This window comes from Saimiri boliviensis, chromosome 5 (genome assembly GCF_048565385.1).
Source record: "Saimiri boliviensis isolate mSaiBol1 chromosome 5, mSaiBol1.pri, whole genome shotgun sequence".
Classification (NCBI taxonomy): Eukaryota; Metazoa; Chordata; class Mammalia; order Primates; family Cebidae; genus Saimiri; species Saimiri boliviensis.
The window spans coordinates 8,234,964-8,260,062 of NC_133453.1; the positions used below are offsets into that span (position 1 = coordinate 8,234,964).

At 48.0% G+C, this 25,099-nt stretch overlaps 2 protein-coding genes and 1 long non-coding RNA gene across 5 annotated transcripts in view; 1 reads left to right on the forward strand and 2 right to left on the reverse strand.

Annotated features, from left to right (window-relative positions):
* DGKD (diacylglycerol kinase delta) overlaps window positions 1-15,948 on the reverse strand; it is a 111,402-nt gene extending 95,454 nt beyond the window's left edge. The window contains exon 1 of one of the 3 annotated variants that reach the window (XM_039469795.2): window positions 15,770-15,948. In XM_039469795.2, coding sequence (XP_039325729.2) covers window positions 15,770-15,925 — 156 coding nt within the window. In that variant the 5' untranslated portion in view covers window positions 15,926-15,948. Of the gene's footprint in view, window positions 1-13,112; window positions 13,421-15,769 lie in introns of those variants that run through there. The other 2 variants (XM_003936734.4, XM_074398841.1) reach the window with 2 other exon arrangements.
* LOC141584525 (uncharacterized) lies at window positions 210-9,662 on the forward strand. The gene is made up of 2 exons (XR_012517591.1): window positions 210-360; window positions 8,925-9,662. It is a non-coding gene; the product is annotated as an uncharacterized LOC141584525 (long non-coding RNA).
* A 7,426-nt stretch (window positions 15,949-23,374) lies between the features above and the next one.
* The window catches only part of SAG (S-antigen visual arrestin), a 42,402-nt gene continuing 40,677 nt past the window's right edge, over window positions 23,375-25,099 (reverse strand). The window contains exons 15-16 of the mRNA XM_039469905.1: window positions 24,014-24,023; window positions 23,375-23,620 (exon numbers count right to left, since the gene is read on the reverse strand). Of these exons, the coding sequence (XP_039325839.1) occupies window positions 23,518-23,620; window positions 24,014-24,023 (113 nt within the window). The 3' untranslated portion in view covers window positions 23,375-23,517. The remainder of the gene's footprint in view (window positions 23,621-24,013; window positions 24,024-25,099) is intronic.

Consider the following 25,099-nt stretch of genomic DNA (forward strand, 5'->3'; position numbering starts at 1 on the left):
AGATGGTCTAACCCACAGATAAGAACCTCCCCCCAAAAAATACAATAAATGGAGATTCGATATGAGAGGTAGAGACAAAAGCCTTCCTAACAGAAAGCTACCCAACTCATTTTAAGAGAGGGTGGGACAACCCTAAACCTAAGCCAATCCAAACAAGGGAAACAAAGACTTGCCAGCCTGAAATCTGGAAACTCCTAGGCACTCTTGTGCCAGGACTGAAGGGAGATGGGCTGCCGCCCTCGCTACAGGACACACACTGTCTCTTCTATCTACAACTCCAGCTCCACGACTCAATCTAGAAGATGAACACAGATCGCAACATAGCAAGCAAGCCTTCAAAGACCAAAGAGCCAGATGAAGGTATGTTTCTGGGAAAATCAGAATGATTTGAGCATCAAAAACAATGGCTGTAACTGACTGTAAAACACTGAATAAAAATAGCCACGAATCCATAATGATACTCGGGCTGGGTGTGGGGGTTTGGGGTTGTGGGGAGAGAAACATTTGCCTCTACTGGGGATGACTATTTACCAAATCCTTACCTTGAAAACTGGTAATTAGCCGGGCGCAGTGGCTCAAGCCTGTAATCCCAGCACTTTGGGAAGCCAAGGTGGGCAGATCATGAGGTCAAGAGATCGAGACCATCCTGGCCAACATGGTGAAACTCCGTCTCTACCAAAAATACAAAAAAACTAGCTGGGCGTGGTGGTATGTGCCTGTAGTCCCGGCTACTCGGGAGGCTGAAGCAAGAGAATCGCTTGAATCCCAGGAGGCAGAGGTTGCAGTGAGCCGAGATTGTGCCACTGCACTCCAGCCTGGCGCCTGGTGACAGAGTGAGACTCTGTCTCAAAAAAAAAGAAAGAATCCAGCAATTGTCCTACCTTTTTAGGAGGAACTATGGTCCTTAACTCGGTTGAAGTCAGAAAATATCTTTTTTATTTTTATTTTTTTTGACAGAGTCTCGCTCTGTTACCCAGGCTGGAATGCAGTGACACATCTTGGCTCACTGCAACCTCCACCTCCTGGGTTCATGCAATTCTCCTGCCATGGCCTCTGGAGTAACTGGGATTACAGGCGCCCACCACCACGACCAGCTAATTTTTTTGTATTTTTAGTAGAGGCAAGGTTTCACCATTTTGGCCAGGCTGGTCTCAAACTCCTGACCTCAAGTGATCCACCTGCCTCAGCCTCCCAAAGTGCTAAGATTACAGGCGTAATCTTAGCACCTTACCCAGCCCCGAGAAAAGATAGAACACCAATAGATAAATGTGGAATAAATGACAGAATGGAGAAGTGGGAACCTCCATTTTACAAAATCTCATAATAAAATTCATTCAGGCAAGTCCTGTATTGTTACAAATGTGGAAACCATTTGGGGAAAAGGATATTTGCACAGTGCCCAGGAAATCACCTATTCCTTCCTAATTGTAAAGGGAAATCACATCTCCAGCGAAAAGACCTGGTCAGACAGGGTGGCTCATGCCTGTAATCCCAGAATTTTGGGAGGCCAAGGCCGAAGGATCACTTTAGGATAGTTCAAGACCAGATTGGCTTAACGTAGGGAGATCCTATGTCTCTTTAAGAAAAGGAGAAAGGAGAAAGGAAGAGAAAAGAGAAGAAGGAGAAGAAGAAAGAAAAGACCTAACAATCTCCTGTAAACCAAGCGATGACACAGCAGAGGGGGACAGCCTGGCAGGGCATGCCCACTTCCGAGTGGAAGGCAGTACAGAGCACAGTGAGTCCCATATTTAGGGATGTGCCCAAAATGTCAACCGAAATACAGAAGTGAGAGTCTTTGAAACATCTCACTTCTACTTTATAGGAAATACAGAAGATTTAAAAAATGATGTAAAAGAATGCATGAGCAATCAGAAAAATCCAGAAACAGCTTTTATTAGGTTGCTGCAAAAGTAGTTGCGGTTTCTGCCATTAAAAGCCATTAATACAGCTGGGCATGGTAGTTCACACCTGTAGTCCCAGCACTTTGGGAGGCTTAGGCGGGCAGATCACCTAAGGTCAGTAGTTCGAGACCTGCCTGGCCAACATAGTGAAGCCCTGTCTTTACTAAAAATACAAAAATTAGTCGGACGTGGTGGCGGGTGCCCGTAATCCCAGTTGCTTGAGAGACTGAGGCAGGAGAATCATTTGAAACCAGGAGACGGGTTGTAGTGAGCCACTGCACTCCAGCCTAGCGACAGAGTAAGACTCTGTCTCAAAAGAAAAAAATTTAAAAGTTGATGTCATAGTAGGCAGGTAGGGAATGGGAAGAGATGACAGTAGAAACTGTTCTAATTTAACAAACTAAAGAGGTACAACAACAAAATATAATGCATAACATTTGATTGGTACCTCGTTCCCAAAAGGAAGATCATAAATGACATTTCTGGTTCAACTGGGGAAATTTGAAAATGATCTGGATATTAAATGTTAGAAAATTACAATTCAATTTTCAGGTATAATGGTATTCTTATATAGGAAAATCTCGTCATTTTGTGGAGGCGTTCGCTGAGGCCTTTAGGGGTAAACTGTGATGGTTCTGGGGCTGCCTGCAGCCCCCTTCCTCCCTCTCCCCTGCCAGTCCTTTCTTCTGTGACTGGTTCTCCTCATCCTCCTCCGCCCACCTCCGAAAAGCCAATGGCCCCAGCATCCAATCGGGCCCAGACCCCGTCACACTGACCTCATTCTTGGGCTCAAATGAACCATCCTCACTGCTGCCACATGACTGGGGACAAAGGAGGCCCAATCTGGAATCGGTGAGACCTACATGGCTTCATGGCACACTAGCAAGCCACCTAACTGCTAAGTCTGTGTCACTCGCTGGCAAAACTGGGGTAGTGGAGAATAAGATGATCCAGGATAGCATAAGATGATCCGATGGAGAATAAGATGATCCAGGTGGAGCTAGGTAAGAGTAAAATCCCCAAAGTCATCCTCAACTACAGCTCCTTAAATGAGAAAGAGTTCCGTGAGCCAGCTCATCACAGGAACCACAAACCTCCTTTCTCCCAACACCCACACCAAACCATCACTGAGCTCTCACAATGTCACCTCCTCAGCATCTTCAAATCCAGCTTCTTCCCCCATCACCACTGCCACAGCCCAGGCCTGGGCTGCCAGCATCTCTCACTGCATTGGGTCAGCCAGCATCCACTCAGGCAACTGCAGCCCAGACAGAGCCACCTTTTCAACCATGATCTGATTAGGTCATGCTCCTTCCCAAAATCCTAAAGCAGTTGTATCCCACTACTCTGGGGGAAAACAGACAGAGCACCCTAACGAAGCCTCTAACCCTCTCCAGTGTCAGTTCACAACCAAGGGCTCCTGATGCTTGCCAGCCCTCACCATGACAGCTTTCTGTCAGCCCCACAATTTCCCCGAGCTCCCTCTTGCCACGGGGCCTTTGCATACCCCTTTGATCAGCAACCACCTCCTTCACATTATTTTATAAATCCTTTAAAAAAAAACACCACCACCTTCTGTTTCTTTTGAGTTTAATGTGTTGCTATTCTTCTAACTACCTGATTTTCAGCATATCTTCTTTCCTAATATATGTATCTTAAGCTACAAATTTCCCTCTAAACATGACTTCAGCTGTATCCCATTTTATATACACACATATATATTTGCTATTGTTCAACTCAAAATATTTAAGCTTTCTATGACTCATAAGTTCTTAGATAACTAAAATTTCTAAATACATCGAGATTTTCTTTTTATTGATCCCGGCTAAATTCTATTGTTGTCAGAGAACATACTCTGTATAATTTCAACTCTTTGAAAGTTGAGACTTGTGTTATGGCCAGCATATACTGAATTTCAACAAATGTGCCTGTGCATTGAAAAAAAACTTAGATTCTACAATTTTTAGGTACACTGTTCTATATATTTCCATTAGGTCAAGTTTACTACTTGTGGCAGGTGCAGTGGCTCACACCTGTAATCCCAGCACTTTGGGAGGCCGAGGCAGCACTTCGGGACTCCTCACCTGAGGTCAGGAGTTCGAGACCAGCCTAGGCAAGATAGTGAGACCCCATCTCTATTAAAAACACAAAAATTAGCCAGGCATGGTGGTGCACACCTGTAGTCCCAGCTACTCAGGAGGCTGAGGCAGGAGAATCACTTGAACCTGGGAGGTGGAGGCTGCAGTGAGCCAAGATCATGCCACTGCACTCCAGTCTGGATAAAGAAAGCAAAACTCCATCTCTCAAAAAAAAAAAAAAAAAAAAGGTTAATACTTGTGTTGTTCAATTCTACATTTTTTTTTTTTTTTTTTTTTTTTTTTTTTTTTTTTTTTTTGAGACGGAGTTTTGCTCTTGTTACCCAGGCTGGAGTGCAATGGCGCGATCTCGGCTCACCGCAACCTCCGCCTCCTGGGCTCAGGCAATTCTCCTGTCTCGGCCTCCTGAGTAGCTGGGATTACAGGCACGCGCCACCATGCCCAGCTAATTTTTTGTATTTTTAGTAGAGACGGGGTTTCACTATGTTGACCAGGATGGTCTCGATCTCTTGACCTCGTGATCCACCCGCCTCGGCCTCCCAAAGTGCTGGGATTACAGGCTTGAGCCACCGCGCCCGGCCAGGATTTGCTTTTGTATACCATCGCACAATCTCTGTATTTTAACTGGAGCATTTAAGTCCACTTACATTTAATGTGATTTACGGATACACTGGGATTTAAGTTTACTAACTTACTATTTGCTTTCTCTTCGTCCCAGTTCTTCAATGGGTTCTCTCCTTTCTTGCCTTCTTTCAGATTTAGAATCTCTTCTTCTATTTTTCTTCTCCTTTAGCTTAGATATCATACACTATCACAATTTCAGTGGCCACCACAAAAATTACACATACCATGCATCCCGACTTCTCTAATATGATTGGTTTTTTCTTCTTCTTCCTGGAAATGCAAAGACCTTAGAAAAGTTTTACTCCATTTGCCTCCTTTCTAACCTACATAACCTGTTGTCTATCCTATGTATTTTAAACACAAAGGCATAAATTTTATAGTCAATAATCATTTGGTCTTTTCCACATAGAAACTCTTTTTATGGGTCTCCATTCCTTCCTGCAACTCTTAACGTTTAACTTGAGCTCACTTTCCTTTAGCCAAAATAAACAAAAAATATTTAATATTTTTTAAAAATTTAGTGTGGGTCTGCTGGCAAAAAAAATTGTCTTTGTTTATATGAAAATGTCTTTATTTCAACTATATTTTCTGAAGGACATTTTCGTTGCACACAGAATTCGGGGTCCACAGTCAGTTTCTTGGAGCACTTAAATTTCATTAGGCTTTTGGTTTCCATTGTTTCTGTTAAGAACACAGCTGTCATTCTTTTTTTTTTGTTGAGGTGGTGTCTCGCTCTGTTGCCCACGCTAGAGTGCAGTGGCACGATCTCGACTCACTGCAACCTCCACCCTTCTCTTTTTCTCTTTATCTGTGGTTTTCAGCAGTGCTACAGTCATCGGTTGCTTAACAACGAGGATATATTCTGAGAAATGCATTGTTAGGTGATGTCATCCTCTGTGAACATCACAGAGCACACTTTCACAAATCTAGATGGTACACACCTAATCTGTATGGCATAGCCTATTGCTCCTAGACTACAAAGCTGTATAGCACATGCCTGTGCTGACATTGTAGGCAACTATAACTCAATGGCAAGCATTTGTGTATCTAAATATAACTAAACATAAAAAAAGTACAGTAACAATACGTCATAAAAGATTTTTAAAATGGTACACCCGTATAGGGTACTTACCATAACTGGAGCTTGCAGGACTGGCAGTTGCTCTGGATGAGTGAGTGAGTGGTGAGTAACCGTGATGGTCTAGGACATTACTGGCCAGTACTGTGTGCTTTATCAACACTGTACTCTTAGGCTATACTACATTTTTTTTTTTTCTTCGAGACGGAGTTTCACTCTTGTTACCCAGGCTGGAGTGCAATGGCGCGATCTCGGCTCACCGCAACCTCCGCCTCCTGGGTTCAGGCAATTCTCCTGCCTCAGCTTCCTGAGTAGCTGGGATTACAGGCACGCGCCACCATGCCCAGCTAATTTTTTGTATTTTTCGTAGAGACGGGGTTTCACCATGTTGACCAGGATGGTCTCAATCTCTTGACCTCGTGATCCACCCGCCTTGGCCGCCCGAAGTGCTGGGATTACAGGCTTGAGCCACCGCGCCCGGCCACATTTTTTTTTAAAGATTTTCTTTCTTCAATAACAAATTAACCTTAGCTTACTGTAACATTTTTACTTCATAAACTTTTAAATTTTTTTACTCTTTTGTAGTTACACTTAGCTTGAAACACACACACATTATAAAGCTATACAAAAGTAGTTTCTTCATATTCTTATTCAATAAGCTTTTCTTCTATGTTTTAAATTATTTTACTTCTTAAATATTTTTGTTAAAAAACTAAGAAACAGGCCTGGTGTGGCAGCTCATATCTGTAATCCCAGTACTTTGGGAAGCCGAGGCAGGCAGACTGCCTGAGCTCAGGAGTTCAAAACCAGTCTGGGCAACATGGCGAAACTCCATCTGTACTAAAAATACAAAAAATTAGCTGGGCGTGGTGGCAGGCCCCTGTAATCCCAGTTACTCAGGAGGCTGAGGCAGGAGAATCGCTTGAACCCAGGAGGTGGAGGCTACAGTGAGCAGAGATGGCACCACTGTACTCCAGCCTGGGCAACAGAGTGAGACTCTGTCTCAAAAACAAAACAAAATAAACAAACAAACAAAACAAGAAACAAACACACACAGTAGCCTAGACCTACAGAGAGCCAGAATCATCAATATCTTGTCTTCTACCTCCTCACCCAACCCCACTGGAAGGTCTTCAGGGACAATGACAGGCATGGAGCTGTCACCACCTATGGTAACAATGCCTTCTTCTGAATATCACTTGAAGGACCTGCTTGAGGCTGTTTTTTTTGTTTGTTTGTTTGTTTTTCTGTAAGTAGGAGGAATATATTCTAATAAAAAGTATAGACAGTAAATACATAAACCAGTAACATCGTTGCTTAGTATTATTATCAATTATTATACACTATCTATACTTGCATGTGCTATCCTTTTCTACCACTGGCAGTACAGTAGGTCTGTTTACACCAGCATCACCACAAACCACACACAGGTAATTCACTGCCCTTCAACATTACAACAACTTCCACGTCACTAGGCAATAGGAATTTTTCAGCTCCATTATAATCTTATGGGACCACCTTTGTCCATGTGGACCGTCGCGTGGAAACATCATTATGCAGCACAGGGGTGTATCAGGAATTGATCAGATGTGATTTTCTTTGAGTTCACACAGCTAACGAATCTGCGGATGGTACCTTTTATTTATTGCAGGAAATTCTCAAGCATTATCTTTCCTTTTTTTTGAGACGGAGTTTCACTCTTGTTGCCCAGGGTGGAGTGCAATGGCACGGTCTCAGCTCACCACAACCTCTGCCTCCCGGGTTCAAGCGATTCTCCTGCCTCACCCTCTCGAGTAGCTGGGATTACAGGCGCCTGCCACCACGCCTGGCTAATTTTTGTATTTTTAGTAGAGACGGGGTTTCACCATGTTGGTGAGGCTGGTCTTGAACTCCTGACCTCGGGCAATCTGCCTACCTCCACCTCCCAAAGTGCTGGGATTACAGCCGTGAGCCACCACACCCAGCCAAAAAAAGAAAATTCTAAAACTGAAAAACGTAATAATTGAAATTAACCAAAAGAAGAACAGATTAGACCCAGGCTAAAAAAAATCTTGTGACTCAGAAGAGAACTCAGAAGAAAATACCCACAAAGAAGCCTGGAGACATTAAAAAATGAAAAAATTTAGAGAGGGTGGGAGACAGATACAGTAAGAAGGAATAACTTGTGTTTAATTGTCACAAGAGAGGAGAGAGAAAATTTAGTGAGACTCTGTCTCAAAAATAAATAAATAAAATAAAATAAATAATGTTCCTTGTGGGCAAATTAAAAGAAAAAAATGCGGCCAGGCGCGGTAGCTCACACCGGTAATCTAGTACACTTTGAGAGGCCAAGGTGGGTGGATTACCTGAGGTCAGGAGTTCAAGACCAACCTAACCAACATGGCGAAACCCTGTCTCTACTAAAAATATAAAATTAGTTGGGCATGGTGGCGCATGCCTGCAATCCCAGCTACCAGGGAGGCTGAAGCAGGAGAATCACTTAAACCCAGGAGGCGGAGGCTGTGGTGAGCTGAGATGGTGCCACTGTACTCCAGCCTGGGCAACAAGAGTGAAACTGTCTCAAAAAAAAAAAAAAAAAAAAAAAAGTCTAGTATTTTTAGTAGAGTTCTAGGCCAGTGCAGCCTAGAACTTTCATTGGGTTCTTTTTTATAGTTTCTAGTTCTCTGCCAAAACTCTCCATTTGATCTTGTATCTCTTTAAACACAATAAGCAGAGTTGTTTTAAAGTCTGTGTCTGGTATCTGGAAGCCCTGCTGATCTGTCTATAGTCTGTTGTTTCTATTAGTTTTAACTCAAGAGCCTTGCCTCCCTGGGTGTCTATTTTTTTTATTATATGTACAATAATGAATTTACAAACAGACTTGTGAAAGTCATTAGAGGTCTCAAATGATGATGATATCTCCCTCTAGAGAAAATTAAAGTTTGTTTTTATGGGGAATTTGGAGACACTAGTGTACTGGAACTAATTTCAGAAAGCTGAGGTGATCTGAAGCAGGACTGCAGTCCTTCCCATCTTACTTTGGCTCCTGCCCATTCCTTGGAAGTGGCTTCTTGGGATCCCAATGCAAATTCTGAGGGGAGGGTGTCACCCAGGATTCTCGCCCTTTGGCAGAACCTGATGCTTCAGCCCTCCGAAGGCACTGGGACAGTCTGCCAGATAACGGAGCTCAGCCTCTCGGCTCCCATGTTTGTTTGTTTGGTTCATGACCCTGTGTTTGTTCCCTAGGACTGCCACAAACTTCAAGGCTTAAAGCAAAAATTTACCATCTCACTGCTCCGGGGACTGGAAATCTGAAATCCCAGGATCAGCAGGGCCGCGCTCCCTCTGCAGGCTCTAGGGAGATTCCATCTGTCACCTCTTCAGGCATTCCCAGGTTTGGCGTAACAGAACTCATCTCTGGCTCTGTTTTCCCTTAACCTTTTTCTCCATGTGTCTTTCTGTCCAAATCTCCCTCTCCTTTCTCTTATGAAGACACCAACATCTGAGTTACAGTTTCTCCTAAATTCACAATGATTTACTCTCAAAATCTTTAATTAGCAGGAGGATCTCTTGAGCCCAAAAGTTTGAGGCCAGCATGGGGAATACAGTAAGACCCCATCTCAAAACGAAAAGTTTTGGTCAGGCACAGTAGCTCATGCCTGTAATTCTAGCACTTTGGGAAGCCAAAGTGAGAAGATCACTTGAGCCCAAGAGTTTGAGACCCTAAGCACAGGCAACGTAGTGAGATCTCCGTCTCCACAAAAAAAAAAAAAAAAAAATTTTTTTAATTAGCCAGGAGCAGTGGAACACGTCTGGAGCCCCAGCCACTCAGATGACTGAGGCAGGAGGACTGCCTGAGCCCGGCTGGAAACTGCGGTATACCACTGCACTCTAGCATGGATGACCAAGCAAGACCCTGTCTCAAAAAAAAAAAAAAAGAAAGAAAAGAAAGAAAGAAAACATTTTTAAAAGATACTTAACTAATATCTAATTATATCTGCATCCTAAAGTTCTAGGCGGACCAAATTTGGCAGAAATGCCAAACCCACTACAGGTTCCAAAGTCAAAAGCAGCCCCAAATACCACACTTACTTCCACAGATCTTTGGCCTCCCCAAATCCTCATCTAGAAATTCAGCATCATCTCATCAGCAGATTGTGCTTCGCAGAATGGCTCCTCCGTTACTCAGCCCACCACTACCAGGAGCAGAAGTCACTGTTCCCTGCTTACCTTTCAGACCTCAGCCAGTCACTTCCTCAAAAAGCTCTTCCCAGACCTCCCTGATAGCAGGTCAAATTCACCTGTAATGTCCTCTCAAAGCACTCTGGCCTTCTCCTGAGCAGCGCCGGTCCCGATTACAACTTTATATCAACCATGTGATTGTTTTATTAAGGTCTTCCATTCAATCACCTCTAGGAATCCTTTTTGTTGTTGCTGCTCAATAAGACACCCCCAGCACCTCACACAACAATTAGCAATGTTAAGATCTCAAATATTTGCTGTTAAACTGGACCAGTGAAACAAAAAATACAATACCTAGCCCACGGTATTCCCACTAGTAATCAGTAAATCAACAATTTCTTTAAAAATGGTATTTGTTGCCGGGCGCGGTGGCTCAAGCCTGTAATCCCAGCACTTTGGGAGGCCGAGGCGGGTGGATCACGAGGTCGAGAGATCGAGACCATCCTGGTCAACATGGTGAAACCCCGTCTCTACTAAAAATACAAAAAATTAGCTGGGCATGATGGTGCGTGCCTGTAATCCCAGCTACTCAGGAGGCTGAGGCAGGAGAATTGCCTGAACCCAGGAGGCGGAGGTTGCGGTGAGCCGAGATCGCGCCATTGCACTCCAGCCTGGGTAACAAGAGCAAAACTCCGTCTCAAAAAAAAAAAAAAAAAAATGGTATTTGTTAATTTTCAGCCAGATTTGTTTTTATTTGCTCTTCTGGAGGCCAGAGATGGAGACTCACTCAGACCAGCTTGAACTGGAGAAAAATGGGAGTCAGGGAAATGATTCCTATCTGGGATACAAAAAGAAGAACAATCAGAAAGACAAAAAATAATCAAAAGTAACCATTTAATGATCACTTTATACATCAGCCACTATGTTAAGTGTCCTACACAGATTATCCCATTTAATTTCATGAGTTAACATCACCATTCCTACTTTATGGATATAGCAACTGTTATTTCTATTTTATAGACACAGAAACTGAGGCTTGGGAACACACAACTAACATTTACTGTCACTACAACCAACCCAAGAACTAATATTTTCCATATTTACAGATGAGGAAACCAAATCTTAAAGGAGGTTTAGACGCCCTGTCCACAATCACACGCTTCATAACTAGAAGAGCAGGGTCTGAGGCGACTTCATCTGACACCAAAGTTTAGACTCTCAAATCCGACCATACGAGGGCATTAAAACCCTTTTACATTACTTCATACCTACTAGGATGGCTATTATCAAAAGACAGACAATAACAGGCACTGGCAAGGATGTGGAAAAACTGGAACCCTCCTCACACACAGCTGGTGGGAATGTAAAATGGTACAGTAGTGTTACCATATGGCCCAGCAATTCCACTCCTAGGTATACAGCCAAGATAAATGAAAACTATGTCCACACGAAAACATGTACATGAATGTTCACAGCAGCATTATCCAGAATAGCCAAAAAGTAGAATAACCCAAATGCCTATCAACTGATGAGTGGATAAATACAATGCAGTATATCTGTAGAATGGAATATTACCCAGTAATACAAATGAAGTTCTGCTACATGCTATGGCATGGATGAACCTTGAAAATACTATGCTAAGTGAAAGAAGCCAGACCACATATTGTATGATTCCATTTACGTAAAATGACCAGAATCAGCAAACACAGAGACAGAAAGTAGATTCTGGTTGCCTACGGTTGACAGGGTTGAGAGGAAATGGGGTGATGAAAATGTTCTGAAACTGATTGTGGTGATGGTTACACAACTGCGGATACACTAAAAGCCACTGAACTATATGCTTTATAGGAGTGACCTGTATGCTATGTGAATTATATCGAATAAAACTGGGGTGTATTTTTTTTTAAGTTTTTTACAACTTAAACCTTTTACCTAATTTTTACTAGTCTTCATTTCACAATGGAAGAAAATGCTTTGTTTAAATTTGAAACCAGGAATCCAAGCACTTTCATGCTTATATCCAAAATAATGTTAAATTCTTAGAAACGTTTAAACAAATTAAACTCTTTTAACTGATACCTTCGCAGAATTACATGGTTCTTTTTTTTTTTTTTTTTTTTGAGACGGAGTTTCGCTCTTGTTACCCAGGCTGGAGTGCAATGGCGCGATCTCGGCTCACTGCAACCTCCGCCTCCCGGGTTCAGGCAATTCTCCTGTCTCAGCCTCCTGAGTAGCTGGGATTACAGGCATGTGCCACCATGCCCAGCTAATTTTTTGTATTTTTAGTAGAGACGGGGTTTCACCATGTTGATCAGGATGGTCTCGATCTTTTGACCTCGTGATCCACCCGCCTCGGCCTCCCAAAGTGCTGGGATTACAGGCTTGAGCCACCGCGCCCGGCTCATGGTTCTTTACTGAGATTTCAAAATACCTTATAATGTGCTAGTGAATGTACTGGTTGGTGCATTAGCTCCATTTTCTTCTTTTCCATTCTAGCTACGCAGTTCTACAGTCATTACAGTGTACTATGGCCAGGAAATACAAATGAAGTAATGTCTCTGCTGGGGACAGTTTCAACTCTAAAGAGTGTGAACGTATTAAAAAATCAGACATGCATGAAATGCTAAACTGATAAACAACCATCAAAAATCTGCACACATCAAATTTCCAGTATGCTAAAGACTTATATCCTGAAGAAAGATTTGGAGTTTGGAGAGGCTTCTCTTTACATGTGTGCCCTGTTCTAAGTGTGGTCCATGGACTAGCAGCATCAGCATCTTCTGGGAGCTTGTTAGAAATGCATATTCTGCAGGGAGCAGTGGCTCAAGCCTGGGAAGCTGAGGTGGGTTTATTGCTTGAGCTCAGGAGTTTTGAGACCAGCCTGGGCAACATGGTGAAACTCCATCTCTACAAAACTTAGCCAGGCATAGTGGCATGTGCCTCTAGTCCCATCTATTCGGGAGGCTGAGGCAGGAAAATCACTTGAGCCCAGGAGGCAAAGGTTGCAGTAGATGACATGGCACCACTGCACTCCAGCCTGAGACAAAGTGAGCCCCTGTCTCAAAAAAAAAGAAAGAAATGCGCATTCTAAGGCCCCACCCTAGACCTACTCAATCACAGTCATCATTTTAACAAGATCCCTAGGGGATAGGTCTGCACCTTAAAATTTGAGGAGCACAGTCCTAAGACATTTTTTTTTTCTTAAGACAGCTCTGGCTTGCACTAGACTAATATTTTTAAAGTCTGACATACATACAGTTCTGGTCCTGGGCCAACTGGTCCTCAGATCCATTCTTTGTCCTTCTGCTTCAGTCCAAGTTGTGGAGGGGGTGACGCTGGCAAGACCGGGGTTCCCAGGCAGGAGGGGAACAGTACATCTGCTGCAGCAGCTGTGCCCTTGCAAGGCTTCAGCCACTGCCAGATGGACCCCCTGTGACCCCAGTTTTTGGTGGGTGACAGCTGTCCCTGGAATCTGAGATGCCATCTCCTTCCTTCACCCTCCAGCTTAGGGTGGCAGTGGTTTCCTGCTTGCTGCCTCATCTCCGGCTTGCCTCACTGCAGCTGCATTTTCAGTTCTTCCACCACCTGTGTGACCACTCCCCTACGTACATTCCTTCTGCTCTAAATACTTAAAGTTCTCGTTTTGTTGTTTTTTTTAGACTCAGACTGCTACTCCATACCGTTCTGGATATTTCTATTATGTACCACAGATACCAGAAAAATTTTGTGAATGGCTTATCTGCTGGGAGAAAAAAAAAAATGGAGCTATTGCACAGTCAACCTCGCATTCCCACATTCTGACAATCTCTTAACAACTCAGAAGAAAAATCAGCCTTAAGCTATCTGTACAGCAGATGTGACTGTATTCAGAAACTCTTAAGTCCTCAGGGTGTATTTTTAACAGTCTACCCATCACTCCTCCTCAACCAGAACAGCTGGTATAGCAGCTATTGTTTTAGGAGAAAAAAGAAGGTAAGCAAAAACACCTTCTAAGGAACACAATTCTGAAATAGCACTGGAATCTCCTAGGAATCAAATCTCTCTCCACACAATCTTGATCTTAATCAACCTTGTAAATCACATGATATACCCCACACTGGGCAGTACCTTGCCTGGGCAACAGGAGAAAGCAACTCCTATCAGTACCATTCGGGGTTATTCGGAGATCTTCCCGAAAGCACATCTGATCCACCACCCCACGCTTTGAACAATCCTCTGTGGCCACCTCTTGCCCAAAGCCAAAATGCCAACCCTTCAAAGAACCAGCCCTTTGGAATTCAGCCCTCACCTACCCTTCCAACCTCTAAGTCTACTCAACGTGCTCCACCTTCTGGCCCAACTTCTGATCTCATTTCCCAGGTGTGCCTAAAGCTCTAGACACAATGTTCAAATATGTGGAAAGCCATTTCTCACCCACTTAGCCTGGCAAACTCTGTATCCTTCAAGACCTCACCTTAAAGAAAACCCCTCCTGCCTCCCCAGGGCAGGTCTCTGTCCCAAGTTTCCACACCACTTACAATGTTGTCACGTCAGGTGCACAGGGATCCATCTCCTCACTAGACTGAGAACCCCTAGGTGTAGAAACTGCCTTCCATCTTAAGATCCTGACCATGGTTCCAATCCAGATCCACATTTATGACCTGTGACACTCTGGGCAAGTCATGTCACCTTGACTCTATTTCTATCCCAATTTCAAAAGACGGCGATGACAGCATCCAACTCACTGGGTTCTCACCAGTACTAATAAGCTAACCACGTGAAGCGCTGTAACACTAACCCAAGAAAGTGCCTGGCACACAGAAGGCATTGAAGAATTGTTAATTTGCCATTGCTATCAGTATTATTACTACTGCTACGGTTATACACGGAACAAAGCAGGTGTTCAGTATCTATTTGCTGAATAAATGGAACACTTCACAACAAACCTGTTTGTAACATGTTAGGACCTTAGGTTCCCCCATCGCAGGTATCAAAGGTTGACAGAAGAGAAAGCTCCCACGGTGAAGGGACCGGCTGAACCTAACCCGCCCTGGAGGAAAAGCGCACTGCAGCAGGAGGAGAAAGTCCGTGCCAACCGGATCTGCCAGCACTGCCCCACGGACCCAGCCTGCTCTTGGCCACCTGTCCTGCCACCTGCTTGAGGACGCAGGGTTCGAACGGGGAGAGCTCACCTGGAGCAAAACACCGTAAGCAGTTTTCAATAGAAAGCACAATGATAAAACAAACGGTGCAACTTTCCTCCTGCAAAAAGGACGTGAGTCTTTATCTAATATTTAGCGTCCAGAGTTCGTGGAGAGTTGGGTGCCAAGCGGGTGCGCGGTCCCAGCTTTCCAGAGAGAGACGGTCACCGAACGGGCATCCCTTCCTTCCCTTTTGGGATGAAGGGGTGAGGGGGTGATTCCCTCGCACCCGGGTCCGAGCGGACTTCTGAGGGCACCAGAGGGAAGTCTGCAGGGCACTCGCAAAACACCATCCGACCGCTCCTGAGAAACGCGCAGAACCCGGGTTTGGGGACCGCGCAAGCCCGCGGGGCGCAGCCGGGAGTCCCCGCGTGGGACCCGCTCGGTGGCACGAGCGCAGCCCCTGCATCTAGGCCTCAGTTTCCTCCTGGTCCTCGCGGCCCACCTCGGCGCGCGCCCCCTGCCCAGCGCGCGGCCCCCTGGGGCGCCCACCTGCGCGCCCCCAGCCCGGCCCTGCCGCCTCCCGCCGTCCGTCGGGGGCCGCGCTCTCGGCCCGGGGCGCCGGCCAGCTACCGCGGCGGGGCGCGCTCGACCGGGGCGGTGACGCCCACGGGACCCTGGGCCGGGCCGGGCCGGGCCTGGGCGGCCGCTCGGGCAGGGCCACGGGCCTCCGCCGGGGCTGCCGCGGCGTGAGGGGCGCGCGCCTGGGCCGCCGCGCCGCGGACTCACCTTCTGTCGGATCTGGCCCGACGTGGACACCTTGCGGATGAGCTTCTGCGGGGAGCCGGGCTCCGCCTCGGGCTCGCTGTCGGACGACTCCTCGGGCGGCGGCGGCGGAGGCGGTTGCGGCGGACCCGGCGGAGGGGCGCCCGCCGCCGCCGCCATGCTGCCGGGCCAGCGCGCGCACCGCGGGCGGGGGCGGGGCGGGGCCGGCGGGAGGGGCGGGGCCGAGGGCGGGCCGGGCCGGGGGCGGTGGGGGCGGCCTCCCGCCTCTCCCCGCCGCGCCCCCTGCCGGCCGTGCGCGCAGCTGCAGACGGAGCCGCCCGACCCCTCCCCGCCCCCACCTGAGGCGTCCCGGGGCCATCCCCACCCACCCATCCCCACCCACCCGTCCGGGTCGTGGCTTCTGTGTGTTCTACCTGGGACGCGGTTTATGTTCTTCTGTTTTCTGTGTTCACTTCTTAAAACATCTCTACTTTTCCCCCATCAGAATGTAGATAACCCCTGGGAGCCCGGGGCCGCATCTGTCCTGCCCAGCCTTGCCTGGCCGAGTTTGGGGCGAGCTGGAATGCACACGCGCGTGCGGGAAAGAGACCTCGGTATCGAACGGGCCTCGGGACGCCAAGACGGGGGTGCAGCGCTGCATCTGGGAAGGCTTCCTGGAGAAAACGGTTCGGAAGAAGGGATGGAAAATGTGAGCTGGAGTTGTGACTAGGAAGAGATCAGATTTATGCAAAGGCCTGGAGGCAAGGCAGAGCAAGTGTGGCGGGGGGAAGAAAGGGAGGCTGGTGCTTAGAGCAAGAAGAACGGCATTCACATGTGAGCCTTGGGCGGGCAGGTCGAAGCGGGCTTTGGAAAGCAGATAAGGGGCGGGAGGGCAGCAGGAGGCCCTTGAGGGATTTAACCCTGGGCGGGGCTGGGTCACCACGCTGGGGCTGGGATCCGGGCTTTGAAGTAATCAGGGCAGGTGGAAGCCCTGGATTACTGAGAGGCTGAGAGATAGATACGTGGATTGAGATCTGGGTGGGGAGTGACCAGCGACTGAAGAGAGACACAGGTGACCAGAACGAGTCCCATGTTTCCCAGGGGGGGCTGCTGGATAGGGGGTGGGTGGGGTCCAGCCATGCTCAGGGCAGAAGAGGAGGAAGTGCCTCTGAAGATAAGATCAAGATCCGCTGAGTTTTTGGTGCCATCCAGGTGGAGCAGGGCTTGATGCCATCCAGAGGAAATGCTGTCCACCTGTCTGCTCTGCTCTGAGGGGCAAATCAGTAAGGGCTGCCCAGGTGTGCCTTCACCCCATCAAAGGGCTGCTGCTAGAGACCCTGTCTGTCAGTCAGCATGCGCTGGCCCCACCGCCCTGGGCAGTGAACAGGGGCTGCAGAGTAACATCTGGCATGGGGACATGGCCAGGGAAATGGCCTCACCTCCGGGACAGAGGAGGACAAGGCCTAAGACAGGAACAGTCTGGGACAGGCCAAAGGCCCCAGGGTGCACCAGAGTGCTATAGCCACTAGCCACACATAGCTACTTAAACTTCAGTTAGTTAAAATTAAGCATTCAGTTCCTCAGTCGCACAGGCCACATTTCAAGGGCTCAGTCGCTGCATGTGGCTTAGCAGCTGCCGCGCTGGATAGCACAAATATAGAACACTTCTTCCGTCCCCACAGAAAGTTCTGCAGCACACAAAGATAGTGACAGCTCCGGTCCCGGGCACCCGGCACATTGCCAGATACTTGGCCAGCAATTCCAGTCCTCATGCAAGCCCCACAGAGCAGGAGTGATGGTCTCATTCTGGAGAGGAAGCTCCTGAAGCCTGAGGTTCAGAGACCTCCCCCAAAGCATGCCAGAGGCAGGATTTGAACCCAGACCATGTGATCCCCAAGCCCTTGGTGCTGCAGGGTTAGCTCACCCGGGGAGCTGAGCCCTGAAGAAGCTCATTGTAGGGAAGAGAAGAGAAAGGTACTGTCAGGGCCAGGCGTGATGGCTCGTGCCTGTAATCCCAGCACTCTGGGAGGCTGAGTTAGGTGGATCGCTGGAGGTCAGGAGTTTGAGACCAGCCTGACAAACATGTAGAAACCCCATCTCTACTAAAAATACAAAAATTAGGCCGGGCGCGGTGGCTCAAGCCTGTAATCCCAGCACTTTGGGAGGCCGAGGCGGGTGGATCACGAGGTCAAGAGATCAAGACCATCCTGGTCAACATGGTGAAACCCCGTCTCTACCAAAAATACAAAAAATTAGCTGGGCATGGTAGCGCGTGCCTGTAATCCCAGCTACTCAGGAGGCTGAGGCAGGAGAATTGCCTGAACCCAGGAGGCGGAGGTTGCGGTGAGCCGAGATCGCGCCATTGCACTCCAGCCTGGGTAACAAGAGCGAAACTCCCTCTCATAAAAAAAAAAAAAATACAAAAATTAGCGGTGTGCAGTGGCTCACGCCTGCAATCTCAGCTACTCGGGAGGCTGAGGCAGGAGAATCGCTTGAACCAGAGAGGCAGAGGTTGCAGTGAGCCAAGATCATGCCGCTGCACTCCAGCCTGGGCAACAGGAGCAAAACTCAATCTCAAAAAAAAAAAAAAAAAAAAAGCACTGTCACATGCTGAACTGTGTCCTCCCATAATTCATATGTTGAAGTCCTAACCCCCAGAACCTCATCATGTGACTGTATTTGGAGTTAAGGTTTTCAAAAAGGTAATGAAATTAAAATGAGGTCTCGGGGCTGGTCCCTAATTTAGTATGACAGGCGTCCTCGTAACAAGAGATGAGGACACAGACACGCACTGAGGGCAGCCCCTGTGAAGACACAGGGAGAAGATGGCAGCTACGAGCCCAGGAGAGAGGCCTCGGATGGAACCCCGGCTGCCAACACCGTGCTCTTGGACTTCCAGCCACCGGAACTGAGAGCGTCCATTCCTGTAACGGAAGCAGCCCAGCCTGTGGTGCTGTGCTCTGGCAGCCCTGGGGAACTCATGCAGGCGCCAAGGGCTTGGGCCTCTCCACAGAGTTGGGGACTCTTGTGTCCGCTACCTACCTGTGGAGTGATACACAGAGGCACACCCCTGGGGGTGTGCAAGGCGTGGGAGGGTGGGGGACGCACAAAGGAAGAAAGAGTTCATTCCTCGGGGAAGCCAGGTGACCTGAGCGGAGTTTGGGATTGGAATGGAGAGGCCATACATGAAGGGAGCTTCCCAGGAAAACACAAAAAGGGAGAGGCTACCCCTACCAGGTGAGCAGAGAGGGTGATGAGGGATTTAGGTGAAGCTGGTGGCAAGGTGGTAGCAGGAGGCAGGGAGGTGAGCAGCCATGCCAGGACAAAGAGCAGCCTCTGTGTCCTGCTCTGGGGCAAGGACTTCAATCCCATGGACACTGGAGCTGCCGAGGGGGGTTTGGAAAGCAGAAGAACTCACGTTTCTGGGCAGCAAATGACCGAGGGGAGAAAAAACTATAGAAACAGGGAGGTCATTAAAATGCTGTTGCCTGCACCCATTAGAAGCTCAGGGGACTTCTGGGCTCCAGAACTCATCATTGTCGAGGCAAGAAGGCAAGGCCATGAACGTGACGGTTAAGCAGAAACCCTGGCTGGAGAGGAGGAAATCTGCAGTGACCAGAAAGTACTGAGACTGTCACAGCCAAGAGGAGCCAAGGAGACATGGTGACTAAACGTCACATGGGATCCTCAATGGGATTCCAGAACAGAAGAAGGACATTAGGTAAAAGCTAAGGAAATGGGAATTCAGTCTGGGGCATTAGTTTAATAATAGTGTGTCAATACTGATTCCCGATGGGAGGAGGGTGAGGATGGAAGAACATTCTAGTGGGGATTAGTTTGCTGCTTACTTCGGTGACAAAAGTGTATGTACACCAGACCCCCATGACATGCAATTTACCCATGTAACAAACCTGCACATGGACCTACCTGCCCCCTGGACCTAAATTAATCATAGAAACATATGTCTATTTTACTGGAAACAAAATTTGAGTCATTCAGTGTGGCAAATGTGCCCTAGTAATGCAAAACGCTAATAATAGGGGCTTCTGGACATGGAGTGCCTCAATAGAACATCTTTGCAACTTTTCTGTAAATCTAAAACTATTCCAAATAAAAAGTGTATTAAAAAAAAAAAGAAGAAGAAGATTAGGCTTGGTAAGAATGATGTTCTTAAAGAAAACTCTGGCATAAACGTTCTTTGATGATGAAGCAGCTTTTTTGTTCTCGAGGTGAGTGTGCAGTGCGGTTCCCCTGGAGCTCTCAGGAAGGGCTGAGACATCAACTCCCCCAAAGCATCGGCCTGGAAGAGCACATTCCCTCCGGTGCCTCTTTATTGAATGAGTCATGCTATGAATCATCTCTAACGACAGTCTGCTCCCTGAGCTTACCCCACCTTGAGGGCATATCAAGGTGGCAGTAATAACACACTTCACGTCCAACCTAATCCTTCTCTGTGACGTGTCAGCGAAGAGGCGCAACTCTTGTCAGAAAGAACCGCTTCGCACTGGAGAATATAAACGGGAAACTTGAAAACATGGGAATCATCCCATTTTTACCCTGAACTAGGGTCATGATTGACATTTGGAGCAGGACATTTCTCCACTGCATGTGACACATAGCTTCTGGTCCCCAAGCATGTGAAAAGGCAGAGGCAACCTCTGCCTTCCGGTTCAAGCAATTCTCTTGCCTCAGCCTCCTGAGTAGCTGGGATTACAGGCATCTACCACCATGCCCACCTAATTTTTTGTATTTTTAGTAGAGACAGGGTTTCACCATGTTGGCCAGGCTGGTCTCGAACTCCTGACCCCATGATCCGCCCACCTCAGCCTCCCAAACCACTGGGATTACAGGCATGAGCCACTGCGCCTGGCCTGAAAATTTCAATGGAAAAAAATAGCAAGGGAAGTTATTGAATCCTAAATGCTAATCTCCCACCCCCGACACTCCGCTAAACTCTCCTACTTCCATTCAGCACCATACAGTGGGCAAAGGTCTACTTAGAGACTCAGGGACACCAGCATTCAAGCCTTAATTCTCACTAGCTGTGTGACCTTGCACGAGGTACATAACCTCTCTGAACCTGAATTTCCTTGTCTCGTGAATGCAAATGACGCCACTGATTTACAAGTATCATTGGAATGGTTAGGTGTCAGATGTGAAGTTCTTGGCACAAGGCAGGCGCTGCGTCAATGGCAGGGATACCCCTTCTCCAGCCCTTAGAACTTTCTCTGTGCAGCACTTTCAACTGCTCTTACCCCATTTCTTGCACTGCACCTGTCCCAAAAACTCTGGGCCACACATTCAACCTGCATGCAGACCTCCTGCCTCCTGATACCGAGGGACACTACGTGCCAGTAGACAGCCCAACAAATGTGTAGGCTGAGCTGAGCCAAGCTTCCACATCCCGCTCGGGGCAGCTGGCTGCTCACTTCCTTCCAACTCCCTCCCCAGGGTGGCCAGCTGCAGGCCATAAACAAGCCAGCACCTGGAGGGCGTATCGGGACGTTCTGGCACCAAAATAACTTGGAGGGCAAGGCCTGTTCTGACCTCTGGTCTCCAGAGATTGGTCTTCCAGCCCTTCCCTCCGGCTGTCTCACCCACATAGTTCCAAAGGTCGGGCTTATTAACGTCCACGCTGACTTAGGATGTCCTGGGGTCAAGCAATGCAGGAACCAACAGGCTGGTCCTCTCACCAGGCACCACAGGGCAGAATCCCAGTCTGGCTAGCCCAAGAGCTCTAGCAGGACTAAACACAGCAGGCTGTGTGCTGTGGCAGAGGGCAAAGGAAGGGCTCAGTGCAATGGAGAACAGCTTTGGGAATCCCCAGAGGAGTGTGCCACCCTGGCCGTCCCTTGCCTGGGTGCCCTGAGAGGGGCACGGGTTGGGATAGTTATGCACCATTGCCTTAGCACAGGACAGAAAAAGAACAAGGGACTGTGTCTGATCCTGCTAACCCAGAGCTGAAGGACCAATCTTCCACCTGTAGTCTAGCGTATTATAAATCCTCCTCCCAACCCCTGGATGCCTGAGTCAACAGACAGGTCCACATCTCGCTTGGTCTGGGATCCCATCCAGGCTTTCCAAGTGGAGCCTCCTCATCTAAATCCCAATCTCCAGGACCCAAACAGCTGAAATCCTGCTGAACATTTGGGAAGCTTCATGTGTATGGAACCCATGCCCTGGCCAGCCCTCCACCGCCATGTTCTGTCCCCGAAACCTGATCCATGTGTATTTCCCACATAGAACACCTCCCATCATCCTCTGCCTTCTATGAGTGGGTTGAACCGTGGAGAAATCTCCAACCCCCTTTCACCCTGCTCCCTTAAAGCATGGACCAGAGCCTACATATCCCCAATCCACTCCTGGGCCACCATGAAGCCTGTTCACTATCTGTGCCATCAGTAACAGGCCCGGCGAGTACCTCAGGCTGGGAAGGGACCCCACAAAGGAAAGGCGCCTGGTGTCCCCTCTATTACCCCTCCTCCACATGCAGCTCACCTTCCTCCCTGACAGAGTGCTCTCTCCACTGCCTTTCATGCCCAGTCTCAGGGAAGCACACTATAGGGAAGCCCATGTGACTCAAAATCAACCCTTTTTTCTGGGGCACTCCATCTCCAGGGCTGGGCTGTCATCACTAGCCACAAGGTGTTGATCCTCCCAGCCAAAGCTGAGCCAGTTGGATTCTCCTTCCCAAGAACTGCCCACTGGGGCCAAGAGACGCAGAGCTGGGAGTGTGTGGTGCTGAGCCGCATGAAAGGCTCTTCCGGAGACTGGGTTCCGGACCCCTGGAGTTTCTCTGATTGGCAGCTCAGGTTCGTGCTTCAGTTCTCTGACCACACCAGGGTCCTCCCACTACATTCCTTCTCCTCCCCTTAAGTTAACCAAATCTGATTTTGTTTCTTGCGTTGAATGGAACTTACCCAACAACCCAAAGCTCAAACTGGCACCTGGACCCAAAAGTTGAATCAGCAACCAAGAGTATTTTTGTCCACGTGTGTTCTCTGCCCTGTTTAACTTAGGAGGCTCTTTAGGGGCCTGGAAGTTGGGATGGGTTGGGTAATTAGAAACATACACACTGGCCTGTGGGCAGTGGCTCATGCCTGTAATCCCAGCACTTTGGGAGGCTGAGGTGGGCGGATCACCTGAGGTCAGGGGTTCGAGACCAGCCTGGCCAACGTGGGTAACTGTCTCTACTAAAAATACAGAAAATTAGCCGGGCATGGTGGCATGTGCCTGTAATCCCATCTATTCAGGAAGCTGAGACAGGAGTATCACTTGAACCCAGAAGGTGGAGGTTGCAGTGAGCCAAGATCACGGCACGGCACTCCAGCCTGGGCAACAAGAGGGAAACTCTGTCTCAAAAATGAAAAAAAGCAAAGAAACATACACACTGTTCCCAGAGAAACAGCTCAGACTGGGACCCCTGGGAAAGCCCCTGGACACACCAAGGGCCTTACCTGGTGAGCACATTGATTTCGAGATGCCTTCTCTCCCTGATGAGCCAGCAGTGAGCCCTTCTGTGGAAGGCTGGCCCCCTCTCCAGCCCTCTGACTCCAGGGACCCTAAAGGTGGCCACTTCTCTGTCATGTCATCAACTCAGCCTCCCCAACAAATCAACCAACTCATGACCCAGGGGAGAACAGACAAGCTTTATTTCCCGGAATAAGACTCATCCTTTCGTACTTAGCATAACTCCAAAGGACTAAACTGTGGGGCTTTGCTCATTGCACTGTTAACTACGGGCCATTTCCCGGCACCCTGAGCCGACGTCTTCACTCATCATCGTCATTCTTGTCTCTCTTCCCCTCCTCAGCTTCTGCATCTTTCAGATTCTGGCGAGCAAACTCCTCAAAAACTAAATTTGCATCCTGATAACTAAAATAAAACAAACAACATTTTGATCATTGCACGCTCTTTCATGCTGAAGCTGGAACAAGATCCTTGATCTTTTTGCAACGAAGGAACTGATCAAGGTTTTCCCCATGATAGAACATGGGAGCACGCCATTTTCCTCATGGCTTCGTTTAAAGTTCCTTTAACTAGCACCAATGGGAGAAAACGAAGGCACGTGCAGAGTGAGCAAGCACACTCAGCGTAACGGAATGTGCATGCCTTCAGCACTAGGGAGTGGAAGGGAAGTAGCGGATGTGCCTCCTGAGCCAGCTGAGAGCTTGGGATATGCACAAAGACTCAAAGAGGGGTCTGTGCTGGAGGAGAAGGTCCCAGGACACAAGGCAAGTCAGGGCCACGTTCAAAAGGTTCATTCACCTGTCCTTAGCTGTAAGCATGAAATAAAAGGGAGGGAAGAGAGAGAGAGGAGAGAAAGAGAGGGAGGGAGGGGGAGAGAGGGGGAGAGAGAGAGAGAGAGAGAGAGAGAGAGAGAGATCTGTTAGTATAAATTCTATATCAAAGCTGTACCTAGAAAATGTCTACCTTTTAGGTGACGTTACAGTTTGAGAGATAAGGCTTAGATATAAGTAATTCATGATCACTGCGTGTAATTCCTGCCTCCCTGCCTTTCCCACTTCAACAGCTTTTCTCCTTGCATTTTATTTTATTTTTGAGACCAAGTCTCGCTCTCTCACCCAGGCTGGAATGCAGTGGCATGATCTCTGCTCATTGCAACGTATGCCTCCCGGTTTCAAGACATTCTCATGCCTCAGCCTCCCGAGTAGCAGGGCTTATAGGCATTCGCCATTATGCCTGGCTAATTTTTGTGTTTTTAGTCCAATCTCAAACTCCTGACCTCAAGTGATCTGCCTGCCTCGGCCTCCCAAGTGCTGGGATTACAGGCATGCGCCACCAGGTCCAGCCTCTCCTTGCATTTTAAACCACTGCTTCCTTTACAATGTGCCACAACCCTCACCTCCTCAAATGAATCCCCCCAAGTCTCACCTCTAGGATGCTTTCCCTGATCAGCCTTGCCCCCTTTGATGTCGCTTCTCCTTTCTTATTTTTTATTTATTTAGTTTTTTTAAAAGGAGTCTCACTCTATTGCCCAGGCAGAAGTGAAATGGTGCAATCTCGGCTCACTGCCACCACCACCTTCTGGGTTCAAGCGATTATCCCGCCTCAGCCTCCCAAGTAGCTGGCATTACGGGCACCCACCACCATGTTTGGTTAATTTTTATATTGTTAGTAGCAATGGGGTTTTACCACATTGGCCAGGCTGGTCTCGAACTCCTGACCTTAAGTGATCCACCTGCCTCAGCCTCCCAAAGTGCTAGGATTACAGGCATGAGCCACTGCGCCCGGCCAGTCACTTCTCCTTTTAAAGTATTTCTCCTTCCATGTCCTCTGGATACCATTGAGGCCGTGAGAGTGTGCACCCTGCCCACCTCCATCTGTCAGGTT